Source organism: Macrotis lagotis, chromosome 4 (assembly GCF_037893015.1).
Source record: "Macrotis lagotis isolate mMagLag1 chromosome 4, bilby.v1.9.chrom.fasta, whole genome shotgun sequence".
Classification (NCBI taxonomy): domain Eukaryota; kingdom Metazoa; phylum Chordata; class Mammalia; order Peramelemorphia; family Peramelidae; genus Macrotis; species Macrotis lagotis.
This window is the reverse complement of record NC_133661.1, coordinates 11,557,833-11,576,059: the sequence shown is the minus strand read 5'-3', so window position 1 is coordinate 11,576,059 and position 18,227 is coordinate 11,557,833. Positions and strand designations below refer to the sequence as shown.

The following is an 18,227-nucleotide window of genomic DNA, read 5'->3' as shown; positions in this document are numbered from 1 at the left end:
TAATAGGATATTGATTATATAGATGAAATCATAAAAACACATTACCATATTAGACTAATTGCAATAGAAAAACGCAGAAAAAAGCAAGAAAAATAAAGTTTAAAAAAATTCAGTCTGTTTCAATCTGCAAATTCTATCAGAGTATAATCTATTCTCCTTCTGAGGGTAGAAAATATATTTTCATAATGAATATTTTGGAATTGTGTTGGATCTTTGTTTTGTTTAGAACAACTACATCTCTCACAGTTGATTATCCTTACAATTGCTATTACTATGTACAAAGTTCTCTTATTTCTACTCCTTTCACTTTGCATATAGGTCTTTTCAGGTTTTTTTTTTAAATCATCTTGCTCATCATTTCTTATGGCACAATAGTATTCCACATTGATCTTTAATTTTTAATCTAGGTTTCCATGATCCCTTATTAAATATATTTTTATTGAATTGTGATCTTAAAAGAATATTTTCAATATATCTGCTTTTCTGCTTTTAGGTACTAATTTTTATGTATTAATTTGTGCTGCCTTCGTAAAGGTACCATAATTTGCTAAGGAAAAGGTGTATTCCTTTCTGTTTCCATTAGATTCTCTCCAGTTATCTATCATATCTAACTTTTTAAAAATTCTATTCAATTCCTTGACATCTATCTTATTAATTTTTGGTTAGATTTATCTAGTTCTGAGATGGAAAGATTAAAGTCCTCTACTATTATAGAACTACCGTCTATCTTCATTTGTAATTCATTTAACCTTTCTTTTAAAATTTTAAATGCTGAGAACTTCTAACCAAGATGGCAGAGTGAATACAGGTACTGTGCTAAAGTCTCCTGATCTTCCCTCATATATAATATGAAACAATCCTCTTAACATAAATTTGATCTACAAAACCCAGAAAAAAAGAAGCTAGGAGAAGAACATCTTCCTCCAAGTCTGTCTTCGGGGATCATGGGTGAGCCAGGCACAGAGAGCAGAAAGCCAGTGGGGGTGGAATGAGAACTTGAGAGCAGGAATAATCTAGGATCAGCCATGGAGGCATTGATGGTGGGAGCTGTGGTCCAAGAGCCAACTGGAGTGTGGAGCTTTGCTTGTGGGACTGATAGTCTGGGGTGCTTGGCAGGGCCAAGTTCCAGAATGGAGAGTTGCAGACATGATCCCCTGGGGTCCTCTGGTCTGGAGGACCTCAGACTCCATACTTTCACTTCAGCAGAGTCCTCTTCCCAGAACACACACAGTATCATCCCCTCCCGCTCCAGCAGAGTCCTCTTCCCAGAACACACACAGTATCATCCCCTCCCGCTCCTCCCTGGCTCAGGTGCAGCAGAGCTCCCTCAGCTGAATAGGGAGAGTAATTACCTCACCCCAGGGCCCTGCTGACATTGTTCAAGGATAAAAGCAGCTCCACCCCCCCCCCCAGGCCAAGGAAGAGGGCCTCAAATCAAGGTCACAGACACTCCAGAGAAAGCAATTAGCACCCCTTATTGATCAGCTCAGATGGCGGTTATTAAACTCATTGAGTAAAGCCTCTAGGGATCTCAATGCCAAACTTCTATAAACTAGCCCCTTTCCCAACACAAGATCTCAGGAACATGAAGAAAGGCCATTGAAAAGGAAGGGTTCATTGAAAGCTACCTCAAAGACAAAGACCCTAACTTAGAGAGATCTAGAACCTCTGAGGAGAATATGATTTGCTCTCCAGCCCAGAAAGACCTCCTTGAAGAAATCAGGAAGGAGTTTAAGAATCTATTAGAAAATTTGGGAGAGAAAATTAACACCTTGCAACAAGAACACAAATCCTTGGAAAATACAATTAGACAATGAAAAAAGAAAATAATTCTCTTAAAACCTCAATTGGTCAAAAATAGAATTGACCAAATGGTAAAGGAATTGCAGAAGGTAAATGAAGAAAATTTTTCCTTAAAAAAAAGAATGGAGTCTGTGGAAATTAATGACTTCATGAGACAATAAAATTTTAAATGCTATAATATTTGATGTATATATAAATTCACTATTGATATTGCTCCATTGTCTATGTTACCTTTTATTAAAATATAGTTACCCTGTTTATCTCTTTTAATTAAATTTCTTTTAGACAACTTTGTCTGAGATCCCAATTGCTTCCCCATCCTTTTTTTGGATTAGATGAAGTGTAATGCATTCTATTCCAATCCTCCTTTTAACTCTGTGCATTTTTCATTCTCAAATGTGTCTCTTGTAACTAATAAATTGTTGGATTCTGACTTTTTTAGGGTTTTTTTTTTTTGCAAGGAAATGGGGTTAAGTGGCTTGCCCAAGGCCACACAGCTAGGTAATTATTAAGTCTGAGGCAGGATTTGAACTCAGGTACTCCTGACTCCAGGGCCAGTACTCTATCCACTGTGCCCCCTTAGCTGCACCTTGGATTCTGATTTTTAATTCATTCTGCTATCTGTTTCTGTTTTATGGGTGAGTTCATCCCATTTCCAAAGTTATCATTACTATTTGTGAATTTAACTTCTTATTCTCAGCCTTTCTTTTGACTTTTATCTTCTCCCCTTACCCTCTTATTCCTTATTCCACCTACCCCTGTAAGTGTCCCTTTCTCATCTCTCCCTCCTCTTAACTTACACACTCCTCCAAAAGTCTTTCTCTTTTTTTCTCTCTTATCCTCCTAAATCTTCATCTAAATACCCTTCTAAAGGTCTACCTTCTACCCAGTCCCCCAGTTTTCTCACCTCTCTACAAGTTCAGGAGATTTCTCCAACCTTCTTGAGCCCTAGTTTGCTTCTTGATGGAGCTACCTCAGGATCTCCTGTTGCTGATCCAGTGGAGTCAGCCTGGAAGTGTCTGTGCTTCACTTCAGATCAACTCCTCAGTCCTTGGAGCCTCTGTCTTTTCAAGATCCTATCAAGTTGCTCTAGGAGGACAGATGCTTTACCCCTCTATTTTTGCTGCTCTACAGTCATTTCATAGCAATTTTCTGTCCAAGGGTGGGGGAAATCTAGGAAATTTTTTAACTATTCTACCATCTTCCTAACATGCCCCCAATCTTTCCTTTTTAAAAGGGTCTTCATAATGATGGAGTCAGGGTGTGATGTTGACTGATCAGTCTAATATAAGTTGCCAGTGCAAGCCTGATAGATTGAGAAAGAACCAAAGAGTTCATGGTTTGGAGGTCCTAGTGAGGATGAAGAAAGGGTTTGGTGTTGGAGAAATGGGAGAAATGGAATGATAACATACCATTATCAGATAAGAACATTTCAAAGTACTTGAACAGGGAAATGGTACATTTGTGGGTAAGGGAAGATCAGGGGTATGACCATAACTGGGTTTAGCTTGCTGTTGTGTTCAGGAAAGGCAAACCAAGTTCAGATGCCACCAAGGTGTATATAGCTATGATATGTGCATTTATGTACATAAACACATGAAAAAGGATGAATCACAGAGAGCCTGTACAATAGTTAGTCATCTCCCTGTATTGGTTTATGTCATATGGTGAGTATTAATGGTTCTCCCCAAATTCTCCATCCTTGGTTTCACTTTGGATACAAACAATCCCATGTGGATGTTCTGGTCTCCTTATTCATCTCCTTTCAGATCTTTGTTATTTTTCTGGAAAGGATTGCCTCAGGTGAATCTCACTCTGAGCTCTCTTCACTCTCTTCTCTTATGCCATAAACTTCCCCTTAAACCTACACTTATCACAGTTAGCACCTCTTTTTCTTCCATGTTCTATCATTCACTCTTAAGTAGACTACCTCTCAACCATTTAATATTAATTCAACCTTTAAATATTATGGTAAAAATCCCTGACCCCCAAATTAATCCAAACTTAGTCAAAATTTCAATTCAAATATCACATCAAAATATCAAATCGGGATAAACTGGACACAACAGCAACATTCTTTTTTTCTTTTGTCTATTCATCTTAACTCTCAGCTTTCTTTCTCTTTAGAAGACAATGAAGTCTGGGGAGAGTTTGAGATCCTCTGAACCAAGATAGAGAGATATATTTCAAGGTGGTCCTTCCAACTTTATTATTATTATTATTATTGTGTGTTAATGAATTCAAAACTATACCCAGGACTTTGTACCTTGCTTTAGTTTGGCAGTTTTTTCCCTTTGTTTCTGAACTCTATAAACATATATGAAACCTATTTTTGGAGAAGAGAATTTCTAAAGTTTTCTTTGTATAGTCCTTTAAGCATTGTGCTTGTGATATGGATATGCAAGTATATGTATTTATAAATAGATATATAGATATATATGCACACAAGTAATTTCTATAACACATTTAACACAAATAATGTAGTGTCCTTCCAGCTTATTAGCAATTTCTTTCAATAATACATTGAAAATAGTAACTTGATGAACGCCCTTTCCCTGGGCCTTCCCAGTATAAGTATTGGAGACCAAGTCTTCTTATATATCCAAAAGCATATATGAATCTCTCCCCTCTTCTAACTTAGCTGGGATGAGAGGGGGGGGGAGGGAGAGAGAAAGAGAGAGATGATAGATAGATAGATTAATAGATAGTTATTTAAGTTTGCATATTTTTCTTTATCACTTTAATTACTTCATAGTAAACTTGTTGAGCTATATCCATTCCCAGGTAAAAGTCCAGATGATTGTATTCAGGAATTCTCTTGTGAGAAATGAGGTTAGAGATATTGGGGAGCAAACTATCCACATCTATGGGGTCAGCCAATGCATCTTCTCCTCCACTCCACAACATAGTTGGTACTGTCATCAGTGTTACATTGTACAAAGGAGGAGTGGCCTGAATGCAATCAAAAGGGAGAAATATTTTCTCAGTGAACTTAGAAAGGTAAATCAATTCCTCCAAAGTTTCGCTTTGGATTACACTTACAGAAAGTTTTGTGAGACCATTGGCAAATCAAATTCACTCTCTAGACTTCTATGAAGGGGAGAAATCAGACTAAATGATACCTAGGTTCCCTTTCAGTTTTAGTTCCCTAAGATTACCTAGGCGACACAAGCAAATTGCAAATGGTTTCTTTCTGTTCAATGGTATTGGTATGAAATGGATCGAAGGCAGCATTTATTCCACAGGAAAATATGCTCTTTGATTGGGAATTATCTTTGATAAATCCTGAAAATATATGATCCACATACCTGATGATAATGCAACATATTCAGAGCTGGATCCTCCCAGTCATATGCGTGGAACTGCTCAGAACTGATGAGCTATAGTGAAGAGAAAAAGAATTCTCAGCTGCACACACACATAGAAAAGAGGCAGTGCAGCACACTGGATAGAGAGTTGGCCTCCAAGTCAAGAAAACATGAGTTAAAATCCTGTCTCTGGCAAACACTGACTGACTTTCAATAGCTCTTTAGAAGTTTCATAGGAGCCATCCTGCACTGGGAGAAGGAATTTCTTCACTGAATTTCTTATACCAGTGACATGCCAGACCTAGATCTCATTTCCTATTGATATTTAGGCATGGAAATTCTATCTCCACAAACCATACAGAAACACAGATCAAAGGATCCTACCCTGGAGAATCTGCAAGTAAAGAAATGAGGAAGATAGTCATTAAGTCTTTGTCCATAGCTGAGAGACTACCAAGTCAAGGAGAACAAATATAGTCATATTCTTCATCAGTACAAGTTTTCCCACCAGAATCAGATCTTATCCCTAGTATGTGTATTTGTGTGCATGCATGCATGTATGAACAAATTTATGCATGTTCACAGACATATATATAGCTACATGTATATGTATGTGTGTAGGCTCTTACTCTCCCAGTGCCAGGGATATTGAGTCCTCAGCTGCTTAAGAGAAGACCACACTCTACCCACTCTAATCGACCATTCTCTCATTCCCATTCACTTCAATCTTACCCAGCCAGTATCTTACTCCAATATCCTACATCCCTTCCCTTGTACTCTCTGGAATGTCTATTCCATAACAAACAAATTTCTCATCAATTTAGATTTCTTCTCATTTTTGTCCTGTCTTCTGCCACTCTCAGAAAACTAGAGTACCACTGCACTGCACTTCTGGCCATCTTCTCCACACTGAGTGCATCTTCTCTCATATTCTATGACATACTAGTTCCAGGGGGAGAGTCAGGATGCCCCTCATTACCATCAACTGCTGTAGCCACTTATTTGCTTTGATGTTCAATCTATTCGAATTTATAGTTCTCCTACAGATAGTTCTATTGTTAGAATAGTGTAATTCTCCTATAGATAGTTGTCCTAGTTCTTCTGCCAATCCTCCACAAACTAATTTCAGGGTCTTCTCATGCCCTCCAACCATGGACATTCCCTTAAGACTGTGTCCTGGGCTTTCTTTTCACTCCAATCTATACTGTCTCATTTGGTGATGTCATCAGACTGTTGGTTCAATTATTATCTCCCTACAAATTGTTCCCATGTCTTAATAACTCCGCCTAGTTTCACCGCTGGTCTGCCATTATGCAACTCCAATTGTTTCTTAGATATCTAGAATCTGATGTCCTAAAGACATCTCAAACTCAAACAGGCAACTCATTATCTTGTCCTCCAATTCTTCCCACCTCTTGACTTCCCTGTTCCTATTGAGGGCACCACCATCTTCAGCTTGATATCATGCTTGAATCATCATTCTAATCCCACATATCCAGTTCATTACAAAACTTCTTTATGTTTTCTGCCTCTGTGACTTTACATAAGTGGCCATTCTGCCTTTTCCAATGTTATCAATGACCAATTGCCAAGCTGGTGACATTTTCTCAAGCTTGATCTTCCTTGTCCCACCTCCACAACATCCCTCCTATAGGTCCTCTTCTGTCCACTGATACAGACAATTACTCTAATTCAGGCTCTTCTCACTTCTTGCCTACAACACTAAACTTCTTCTTCTACCTTGTCTCCCTTTACTCCCACTTCAGTGCATCCTTCCTCCTGCTGCCAATATGATTTTTCTAAAAAGTAGCTTTGACTACATCACCCTCCTTGCCCAATGAGCTTCAGTGATTCCCTATTTCCTCCTAGATCAAATAGAAAATGCTTTGTTCAGCATTCAAATTTCCTCATAACCTATCCCCTCCCACCTTTCTTCTACCACATTGACACTGACCTCTTGGCTCTGTCACACACATGAGGCATCTGTGTCCTTCATGCCTTTCCACTGCTTAAGCTCCATGACTGCAAGACTCTCCCACAAAGAGAGCTTCCTTTGGAACTCAATCCCCAAATCATCTTCTGCAGGAGGTCTTTCCTGAACTCACCATTGACTAATTGATTTCCTCTTTCAACTTAGCTCTATTGTGTCTATATTTTATTTAGACTTAGACATGGGCATATTGCCCCCCCCACATTAAGTATGACTCCTTGGGGAAAGGAACAGTTTCTTGGTTTTCTTTGTTATCTTCCAGTGCTTAGCACCTAGAAGCAGACAGAAGGTACTTAATAAATGAGTCTCACTTGGCTGACTACTGTTTCTGAAATAGTGCTCTTCCCTGCCTTGAAGGAATGCAGTTCTAGTGCTACCTCCAGCATGAGGCCTTTATTGACCCTCCCAATTCTCCAGACTGGTTTTCTCTCAAAATTACTTTATATTCCTCTATATTTTCTCTTTGCTGTCCTATGCAAACATTGTATTTCCCAGGAGAAGGCAAACTTCTTGAGGGCAGGCCTAGTGAGTTTCTTTCTTTGAATGACTAATACCTGAAATAAGAAAAACTTTGCTCAGTATCTATCTCTAATGTCTGATGAATTGAATTAAATCTCTTAATACTCTCTCACTTAAAAAAAAGTTCTGATTTCAAGCACCACATTTCCTGATGCAGTCTTTGACATTCAAACCCCTTTTGCAAATAGAAAAACCGGTCAGCAGAACCAAATGGTCAAATGCTCCTATCTGACACTCTTTTCCCTATTCTGCCTCCAGGGGTCCCCACCTCCTTAGTGAGAAGAAGGAAGTGTTCCATATTGTCTGAAATTTCTGCCTCCCCCCCCCCCCCCCATATGAAGGAGGAAATTGCAGCTTGAAGAGAGGGAAAGATTGCACAAATACTAAAGTGAGAAAACCAAGATTGGCTAATATAATAGGTCACTTTTGTATAGTGATTTCTTTTTCTTTTTGAAGTTATGCCCTCTGTAAGGTAGGTAATGCAATTTTGATAATCTTCATTTTATGGCTAAAAAAGCAGACTTAGAGAGGTTTGCTAAAATACTCTCAACTATCTGCCTATTACGACAATTCTGAGTTACCCTCATCCTGATTATCCCCATTTTATGTCTGAATAAAATGACCTTAAACAATTGTTCAGAGTCATCCACATTATTAGCAAGAATAGGAACCAAGATTGGAAACAGATAGCAATAAAGTTTCTTTCAAGATCAAGGTACTTTCCGGGGCTGGGAACCTTCCTACAGAAATGTCAATCCCTCTTTATGAGAAGTCTAGGGCAGGAGGAGGGGTCTGAAGGTGGAGGAGTGATCACATTAGGAGAAGTACCTGGATCCAGTGGATCGCATTCTGGACAGACACTCCTGAAAAATTGGATATGTAGACATCCAAGCGAGTCTGGAAAAGAAAGATGTATTTTGTCCATCTGATTACACGTCGTCAACATGCTTGACTTCCTGGAAGTTCTAATATGAGATTTAATGACAAAACCAAGGAAAGCCAGAAGCTCAGAGCCTCAGCCATCATCTTACTCTGAATCTTCAATTTACAGAGAAGTGCAGGATAGAGATGAGAGATGATTTATGCAAGACCACATAGATACTACTCGATAGATGGAATCAATAGGATCATGAGTTAAAAGCAACTGGGGCCTTAGAGATCTTCAAATTCAGGGACTCTTCAATCCTTTCTTGTGTCATACATTCCTTGGACATTCTGGTGAATTCTACCAATATTTCAGAATGTCTTTAAATACACAAAACAAAATATATGAGGTCAATAAAGCCAATTTTGTTGAAATATAATTATTAAAAATTAAAAATATTAAACCTGGATCTCAGGTCAAATACTTCTGCTCTAATCCAAGGCTTTCATTTTACAAATGAGGAAATTGAGGTTCAGGAAGTCAAACTTACCTCCCCCCCAAATTAGAGATAATGACAGAGCAAGGGTTCATACAGTTATGATTTTAGAGTTAGGAGGAGGAAAAAATGGTGGCAGCAGAAAGCCAGCAGGGGGAACCATGAAACCAAACTTTGAGAAGAGAAGAAAGGTGACTAAGTGGGAAGACATTAAATTGAAGTGAATTGAATTGAACTGGTGCTATATCTGCATCATGTTCCACAAGTTCTGGCCATCTTAATCCTGTTCTTCATTGTTTAAATAAAGTTCAGTCTGCTTCTACTTGGAGAAGTCTTGATGTGCCCATTGACATGTAGGTGGTTGTGAGCTCACCCAATTCTGACTATTTCTTTGTCAGTGGGGGAACTTCTATTTATTCCAAAGGATTGCAGGGGAAAAGTGAGATTTCTGCCAATTCCATTGAGCAGGATTGGGATTTGGGATGGGCTTTTCCAACATAGCAATGGGTTGACCCCTCCATAAGATCAACTCTCCTTTATTTATCCAACTTCAGGGTAGCAAAACTTCTCTAAAATCATTCTCCAAAGCTTCATTGTATTGTCCTAGGAACTCTGAGACCTGAAGGGTTATGCCAGAAACATTGGGTGAATTGGCAACTCCTGGAAACTGCAAAAAGACAAGCTGGGCCCGATAAGGGGCAAACAGCCCTGAAAAACAGCTGTTTCTCAATGGAAAGGATTGCCTCCATTCAGAATGGAGGTTCCCAAGAAGAGAATGGAAGGCAATTTATTGGGATAGAGTAGAAGGGAACTTGTTCAGGTATGGACTAGCCCAGAAGGCTTTGAGTTCTCTTCCAACCTGGAGGGTCTGTGATTCCATGATCATAAGTGGGGAAGGTGCAAAGGCCAAGTCTGGGGAGAGGTAGAATGCCAATCAAGGACTATCCCTGCTCAGTGGGCAGGGTTTCATCACCAGAAACTGGGTCACAAAGTTATGAAGTGCTTGACCACCTGAAAACAGTTACCTGAATGATACTGATCAAGTTAACTCTCTGGGCCTCAGCTTCCTCATATGTAACATGAACAAAGTAGAGCAAGGGGGCCTCTATGCTTCCTTCCCTCATTAGATCTATGAGCCCACATGTGATGTTAGACACATCACTCCATCTTCCTGGACGTCACTTTCCTTTACTATAAAATGAAGAGGTTGAGTTTCAGAATCTCCAGGGTCCTTTATAAGTCTCTCATGATATGAACATTTATATGTTCAGTGAAGCTCATGTGACTGGGTTAGAGCAGCTCTCAAACCTATGAAAACAGGTTTGGTTGTTAGTATTGCTATTTTTAATGTATGGAATCAAAGAGAAGAAAATTAGCTCTGAGTATCATTTCCAGATAATTCTAGTACAGGTAAGAGGAACTTGTTCCTTAGCCCTCCCCTAGGAAAGGCTCCTCCGCATACCTCATTTAAGTTCCTGTAGTTAGATCCATAGATGGCAAAGAACAGGCTTTGACATAGCCAGTGAAAAATCCGGAGGGGGCATATTTTGGTTGCCAGGAAATGATTGAACTTGATATGGGAAAATATAGATTTTCTGTGAAACACAACCTGCCAAAGGAATGATAAGTCTATTCAAGCTTCAATTCCTATTAAAAATTCATATTAAAACATTAATGATCTACTTTTTGTGGATCTGTCACTGTACCTGGCTTTGGAGATTGGAGGATCACAGACTCAGCACTAAAGGCATTCTTGGCAACTATTGAGGCCAACAACCCCATTTGTCTACAGGCCCAAAGAGACTGAAATGACTTAAAAATAAAATAAATGACTTAAAATAAAATAAAAAAACATATCGCAGCTTCGAGTACAGTCTATACCCTCCAAGAGTGTACATTCTAGTGAGGCGGGGTGGAATAGCATAAACACAGAAGAAATGCAAAATATATGATACACATTTTGGGGTGGGAGAAATGCCAACATTTGGGGGATCAAGGAAGCTGGTCCTTAAAGTGAAGAAGCCTCAAAAGACAGAAGCTGAACCACTCTGGGGAGCTGACTATTAAATTTTTAGTGTAAGCATTTGCAACTTGGAAATCAACAAACACTACAAATTGGGACCTAATTTATTGTTCTATTGATTGTTTGACTTAAGAGAACATAGTAATAATTCAGATTAAAATTAAATATGTATCATAGGTGCATCACTTCCTCCCCAGGGAGGCTAAACATTTCCCAGCACACCTCTGAGAAGAGGTGAAGAAGCCAAGCAAGGAGACAGCCTGGGCAAAGTCACACAGGTAGGAGATGGGATATTATATATGAGAAGATCAAGATGGCCCAACTTGTCTGAAAAACATAGTATCTGGGAAAGAATAGTGTGGCAAAGAGGCAAGAAATAAGCATTTACTAATAGCACTATGCTGAGTGATTTATCATCATTGATCTTTGCAAATCTGTGAGGTGGGGACTTTGATTCCTTTTTGTTTGTGTTTGTTTTTGCAAGGCAACGGGGTTGTGACTTGCCCAGGGTCTCACAGTTAGTGTCTAAATCTGAATTTGAACTCAGGTCCTCCATACTCCAGGCATCACCTGGCTGCCCCCGGGACTATTACTCTTGCTATTAACATTTGAGAAAACTGGGGCAGCTAGGTGGCATAGTGGAGAAAGCACCGACCCTGGACTCAGGAGTACCTGAGTTCAAATCCAGTCTCAGCCACTTAATACTTACTTAGCTGTGTGGCCTTGAGCAAGCCACTTAACCCTGTTTGCCTTGCAAAAACCTAAAAAAAAAATTTGAGAAAACTGAGGTAGACAGACAGAAACTGAGGGTCACACAGCTAGTAAATATCTGGGACTGGATTGGAAATCAGTCTTCCTGATTCCAGACACAAAACTCTATCCACTGCACCCTCCAGCAACCAGGGAACAAATCTGGAAATAGAGACTGGAGACAGATTGTGAAAGGCTTTAAGTAGTAAACAGAGAAGTGTATATTTGATCATAGAGACAAGAGAGAATCAAAGAAACTTCTTGAGCAGAGATGGAACATGTTCATCTCTCTGCACTAGGAATCTCAATTTAGCAGCTGGATGAAAACGGATGGATTTGGATAAGGGGAGATCCTTACTATTTGATCTTTCTGATTCGCTCGGATAGGGACTGGCTTGATATTAACACCTGTTAGGTATGGATGGAAAAGGTGAACTAAGCAAAAATGGTGAAGTAGAAACCTTCATCCTTTCATTGTCTATCACTTTCTCATCAACTTTATTTTGGCTGGCAATGATTTATGAGTTGGCTATGCATTATTATTTATATCTAAATAAGTCATTCTCATTGTTTCTAGCAATCAAAGTGTTTTTTGAGAGAATCTCATTTAATTGCTTTGTTTTTCAGATGAAGAAACTGGGGTCAAAGAGGAGAGATGATTTCCCTGAATCACACAAGAAATAAGCAACAATTCCACTTAAGACCATGCATCATTATGGAGCCAGGACTACATGGGTAGGACATTGTTGAGTTTGGGATCTGATGTCAAAGGGCTAAGAAAATCTTATATAATATAACAGGTCTGTGGATTTCAAGTTTGACTTCCTTCTCTCCAAGGAACTTCTACTGAGCTTTCCATGGCTCTGAATAGCCTGGTCCCAGAGTTCAGTCACCTCTGGATAGAATATTTCTCCTGAAGGAGACCTCATCCATTCTAGGGAGAATAGTAAGGACAATGACAATAATGTTGACCATATTATAATTTTATATATTGGATAATGCAGAAGTGGTACCAATTTGACTGAGATCTTTGATACTGTCAGTCATGAAGACTTGTGGTAGATCATGCAAAATTTCATTCCCTAGAGATGTTTTATCAGCATTGTGATCCAGTTCCATGATGACATTTCTTCACAGATTCTAGATAGCACAAGATGTTCTTGTATTTTCCATTCACCCATTGGGTGAAGCAGGACTGTGTGCTTGCTCCCATGTTTTTTAGCATGATGCTTTCAGTGATGTTGTCAGATGTCTTCAGTGAGGATGAAAATGGCAGCAAGGTCAGTTACTATATTGACAGTAAATTATTTAACTTGAAAAGGTGACAATCCAAGACTAAAGTGGAAGGAGAATTAGAGCATGACTTTTTGTTCTAAGATGATAATGCACTCAGTGCAGTCTCTGAGGCTGAGATCCAAGAAAATATGAAACTATTCTCTGCCACTTGTGCTGAAAGGAAACAAAGGTTCTTCACCAGTCACTATCACACCATCCACATATGTAACTAGCAATTATAGTAAATAGAGAACTTGGAGATGCTGTGGATAAATTCCCTTACCTTGAAAATCGACTTTTGGGCAGCTAAGGTGGTGCAGTGGATAGAGCACCGGCCCTAGAGTCAGGCGTACCTGACTTCAAATCTAGCCTCAGATACTTAATAATTGCTTGCCTGTGTGGCCTTGGGCAAGCCACTTAACCCCATTGCCTTGCAAAAAAACCCAAACCCTAAAAAAGAAACCTAAAAAAAAAAGAAAGTATACGATGAATACATTGCCGGAACTAGTTTGGTGATTGGAAGGTTCCAAAGGAAAGTGTGGGAGAGAAGAGGTATTATGATCTGAAGGTCCACAGAACTATTGTGTTGACTTCATATGTCTTTGAAACCTTGGAAATCTCAGCTGGAATAGAATCAGCAGCAGACACACTGCCACAAGTGAAGCCTACTGTCATTCTAAGACTTTTCTTCCATTAGAAGTTTGACTAGAAAGGGATTGATTTCAACTTGAAGCATTCAGGCAACCACATTGGTTGATAACAGTCTGCTGAGAATGGCATAGATGTGTTCAATTCATTTCTTCAAGGTCATGTTCTTTTCGCTCATCCTTGTGGTTCCATTAAGCACTGAATGGTTGAGATGTATCATAGGTCTTTGATCCATTTATAACCTCCAGGACTTATAAAAGGGACTTGGGTTTAAAATTCAATATAAAACTGAATTTCTTCTGACTTCTTATTGAATCAAGAATCTTGCATCTCTGAGTTTTCCCTGAACTTTACTTTTGATGCAATTAAATTAAATATCCATTTCATAGAGATGGAAAGACTATTCTGCTGGTAAGCTGTGTGTAGCTCTCATTTTTAGTTTAGCAACTTCTGAATTTCCCCATTATTTTCAACAGACCAATTGGAATCTTTGAGAATGTTCTGGCAAAAATGAGTAAAAGTGGTGCTGTATACAAGAATCTCTGAAATTTGCCCACTCTTTGGAGGGAGTAATGTGACTGAAAAAGCATGTATGAACCCCATGGATTGAGGAGTACTTCCTGGAATACCATTTCCTATCTAAGAATTTTGCTCACTGGGCCATTATTGGTTTCATATCCAGGAATCGCATACCTTTAAGAGTGACTTCAGGAGGGGGAGCAGTTCTTTTGGAGGGTCTTTAATGTGCTTTACGGATACAACAGGAGCCAAACCAAAAAACATCTTGATTTTCTGGGCCAGTTTTGGATTGGTGGAGAATGATATGAAAGCTAGAAAAGAAAAAGAGACTCACTGTTGGACTGTTTCTGGTTAAGCTTAAGGTCATATTGCACAATGGAGAGCAAACCCAAAATATTAGGGATGAGAATTCCAGAGAGGAGGGAAGTATATTATTTTCATTGGCCTCTTCTTATAATCAAGAATTATAACATGGCGTAGTTGGGAGGACCAGAGGGAAGATAGATAAATCTATTAATTTTCTATCTCTCTGTCCATGATTTGGAAACTATAAACCATGAAACTATATGGGGAATGTGTGGAACTTGTAGACTATTGGTTTGTATGAAAACAGGTAGGACTATGGACTCAACCTAAGTTGGAGCTGAGTCACAACTCATAGGAAGCTCTAATTCAAGATGCTAAAGCCAATTGAGATGGAATCAGAAAAAAGAATAAGACACAGCAGTCGTCGGAAAAGAGAAAATGATGGAGATCTATGCATTTTAGAGACTGGTCTTGGTTCCTTGAAAAAAGCACAGAAGGGGGCAGCTAGGTGGTGCAGTGGATAGAAGACCTGAAGTCAGGAGGACCCGAGTTCAAATCTGGTCTCAGACACTTAATAATTACTTAGCCGTGTGAACTTGGGTAAGTCACTTAACTCCATTGCCTTAAATAAAAAAAAATTAAAAGGAAAAAGGCACAGAAAAAAAGAATTGGAAGATAAGAACAAACTCTGACAGAGATCTGACTTTGAAGCTGGACAATCTCTGACAAACTACTGGAAGCTTCTTGGAGGAAATAGAACCTTCCAGTTTGAAGATATTGCTATATTGTCTGGCATCATTTGGGAATCTAGTGGAAACCAACAAATATCACAGTGGATCTGTCCTGACTGGAGGAGAACTTGATAACTGCTGGGACCTTGTCAGAGAAAGAAGAATCCTCTTGCCATATATAAAGAGGTGGCTGGGCTTGTCTGTATTTGTCTTTAGTATCATGCATAGCTTGAGAAGTCAAGCATTTTTGCAAGCTTCCCCCAAATGCTTTGATCTCTTTTTTCCCTCATTTAGGTTTTCTAGTTTCTTTCAAGTTCCACCTAAATTCTCACCTTCTCCCTTGAATGAATGGGCCTCCCTCGATTTAGCATTTTCCACTTTATCCTGTCCATAGTAGGTCTGTACAGATTTTTTTACACATATATTTTTTTGTCTTCCATTAGCTCTTTGAGAGCTGGGACTATCTTTTGCCTTTCTTTGTAATGCCGGCACTTAGCACAATTCCTTACACATCTTTAGGGGGTGTTTTTGTTTTTTGTTCTTTGAAAGGCAGTGGGGTTAAGTGGCTTGCCCAAGGCCACAGAGTTAGGTAACTATTAAGTGTCTGAGGTCGGATTTGAACTCAGGTCCTCCTGACTCCAGGGCCTGTGCTCTATCCACTGCACCACCTAGCTGCCCCTTAACAAATCTTAATAAATGCTTGTTGACTGACTTCAGAGTCAGAGAGCAGTTTTGTGGGTCTCAGGCCTTTGGGAACTTCCTGTCACTGAAATTTCTGTTTCCATGGCCAGGTTCAGAACCATTGTTTCCCTGGAAGAGTATAATGCTGTACTTTAGGGAAAGACTTCACTTCTCTTCCATAACCTGAGAGTAACCAGGAAAAAGCTTCATCTAGCAAAAGTGCAGAGAACTCTTCCTGAGAGGAGCAAATACCATAAGGCACCTGAGTCCCTAAAAGAGAGCTCCAAGACCAACTCAGCAATACTGCCCCAAGTATACCTTCTACTGAATTCATGTTGTGCTACTGCTTATTCCTTAATAATTATTTCATTTTGAGAATTGAGGGTGTTGACATGATGGACTTGTGTCCATTGGAAGCACCATGTCAAGGACTTAGGGTGAGTATGTGGGTTATTGCCCCAACCATTGTACTTAATACATTTAGATTTGGGGCCCAGAAATAAATATCTTATGCTTATCCCATGATTTTCAAGTGAGATGTTGGAGCAGGTTCCAGCTGACTTTTGGGGATTTAGTTCAGGAATGGAAGTCCCCTGTGTTCAACACAAACCTCATGCAGAAGGCTGCCCAAAGGGAAGAGAGGCTGGCTGCCCCTCAATGCCCTCACATTTCTCCTAGCTGGCACATACCAATGGTGGTACCTTGGGAATGGCCAAGGTAATACAATTCCTTCTGCTTGGTTTTCTTCAAAATAAAATTAAGTGTGGCTGGGAGGTCATATTTAGCCATTTCATCAAAACTGTTAAAGAAAGAGAGAAAGAAAGCTGAATTACATTCTGGCTGTGATGTCTATTTTTGAATAAATTCTCATTTACAGATAGACTCACATCACAATGGACCTATGATCAAATCCCCTGCTCCCTTAGGTCTTAGGAGATAGTTGATATGGTTAACTCCAAGCATCTTCAGAGAACCAACAGTCTAGTGGGGATATCCTTCAAGCCTAGCTAAGTTGCTCTGTTTTCATTCTCCCCTGGCCCTCCCTTTGAAAGTCCAAGGCCACTTCTCCAATGAGGGGTTACATATGGCAACCATTAGTTTTGATGAAACATTAGGATTTTTAAAAACATGGACCATAACATCCCTGGAGTCAAGGGTTCCCAAAGAGAAAATATCTACTGTGAAGTCTGATGGACAATTGTTCTAATATTGATAAGAATAGACAGGCCTAGTCTTTTAAGAATAAAGTTTTGCAAAATCAAAGCTGACCTCCATTCAAATAAGGGAAAGAGTTGTCTTGCCCGGGGTTCACACAGTCATTATGTATTTAAGGACTTGAACCTAAGTCTTTGTGACTCTGAGATCAGATCACTATTCATTACACCAGACTTCCTCTCATGGCCACAAAAGTGTTTTTTACTTGGAGGGTGGGAATGAGAATTTTCAGTATTTTGATAAGCAGATTTCATTGTATCTATATTGTTCACAAGGATATCGGGATCACACAGCTAGTGAGTGTTAACTGTCTACAGTCAAATTTGAACTTAGATCCTCTTGACTGCAGGGCTGGTGCTCTATTCGCTGTGCCTAGATTTCATTATAAGTCGTTGCCTTTGTTACCCTGCATTGTTTATGTATTTAAAAATATGATTCTCACAAGAATTCCAAAGGTTTCAGCAATCTAAAATGCTATATCAGATGCCCACACCGCAGAAGACATTGGGTCCCTGCTCAAAAGTTTAGGCCTACTTTTCTAGATGTCTGTGCTTGGTGACCTCTTAGGGATTCAGACACTAAAATTATCCACCACAAGAAGCTCAACTGGATTGTAAACTTCATGAGAGAGGGCAGGAGTTTCTCATTGATCTTTTCTCTCTTTACCTAATAAGACACTATGTCTACAGTAGGTTCTTAACATTGAGGGAATCAGAAATGCAAGTAGGAAATGCAAGAAACAGTATTTCTGGACAGCAAGAATCCACCAGACCACAATTTTGGCCAAATCATATCATTTTGAGAGGCATGATTTCACTGTTTTTATTTATGAAGTTTTCTGGCAAACACAGTGTTTGGTGCTTATTATGAGCATGTGAATTGTTCGTAAGCCCAGGTCCAGGGACCTGTAGCAAAAGCTCCATCTCTCAGTGAAACTAAGCCCTCCATGGAACATAATCTTCTGGGCAGAAGGAATCCAGGGAGATTGGCCCTGTGCTCACCTTCTACCCACATTTATTTAGTCCCTTGTGTGTGCTGGAGTATTTGGGTCAGGTCCTGATAGATCTTTCAAGAATCTTGGTTGGCTCAAGGAATTCT

General features: G+C 39.4%; 1 protein-coding gene across 3 annotated transcripts in view; it reads right to left on the bottom strand.

Moving 5' to 3' along the window:
• Positions 1 to 18,227, bottom strand: part of LOC141522968 (lipase member K-like) — a 93,663-nt gene that overhangs the window by 40,584 nt on the left and 34,852 nt on the right. For 2 of the 3 annotated variants that reach the window (XM_074236299.1, XM_074236300.1), the window contains 5 exons: positions 16,604 to 16,713; positions 14,371 to 14,507; positions 8,449 to 8,517; positions 5,112 to 5,183; positions 4,180 to 4,755 (listed from right to left, as the gene is read on the bottom strand). In XM_074236299.1, the coding sequence (XP_074092400.1) occupies positions 4,516 to 4,755; positions 5,112 to 5,183; positions 8,449 to 8,517; positions 14,371 to 14,507; positions 16,604 to 16,713 (628 nt within the window). In that variant the 3' untranslated portion in view covers positions 4,180 to 4,515. Of the gene's footprint in view, positions 1 to 4,179; positions 4,756 to 5,111; positions 5,184 to 8,448; positions 8,518 to 14,370; positions 14,508 to 16,603; positions 16,714 to 18,227 lie in introns of those variants that run through there. The other variant, XM_074236301.1, reaches the window with a different exon arrangement.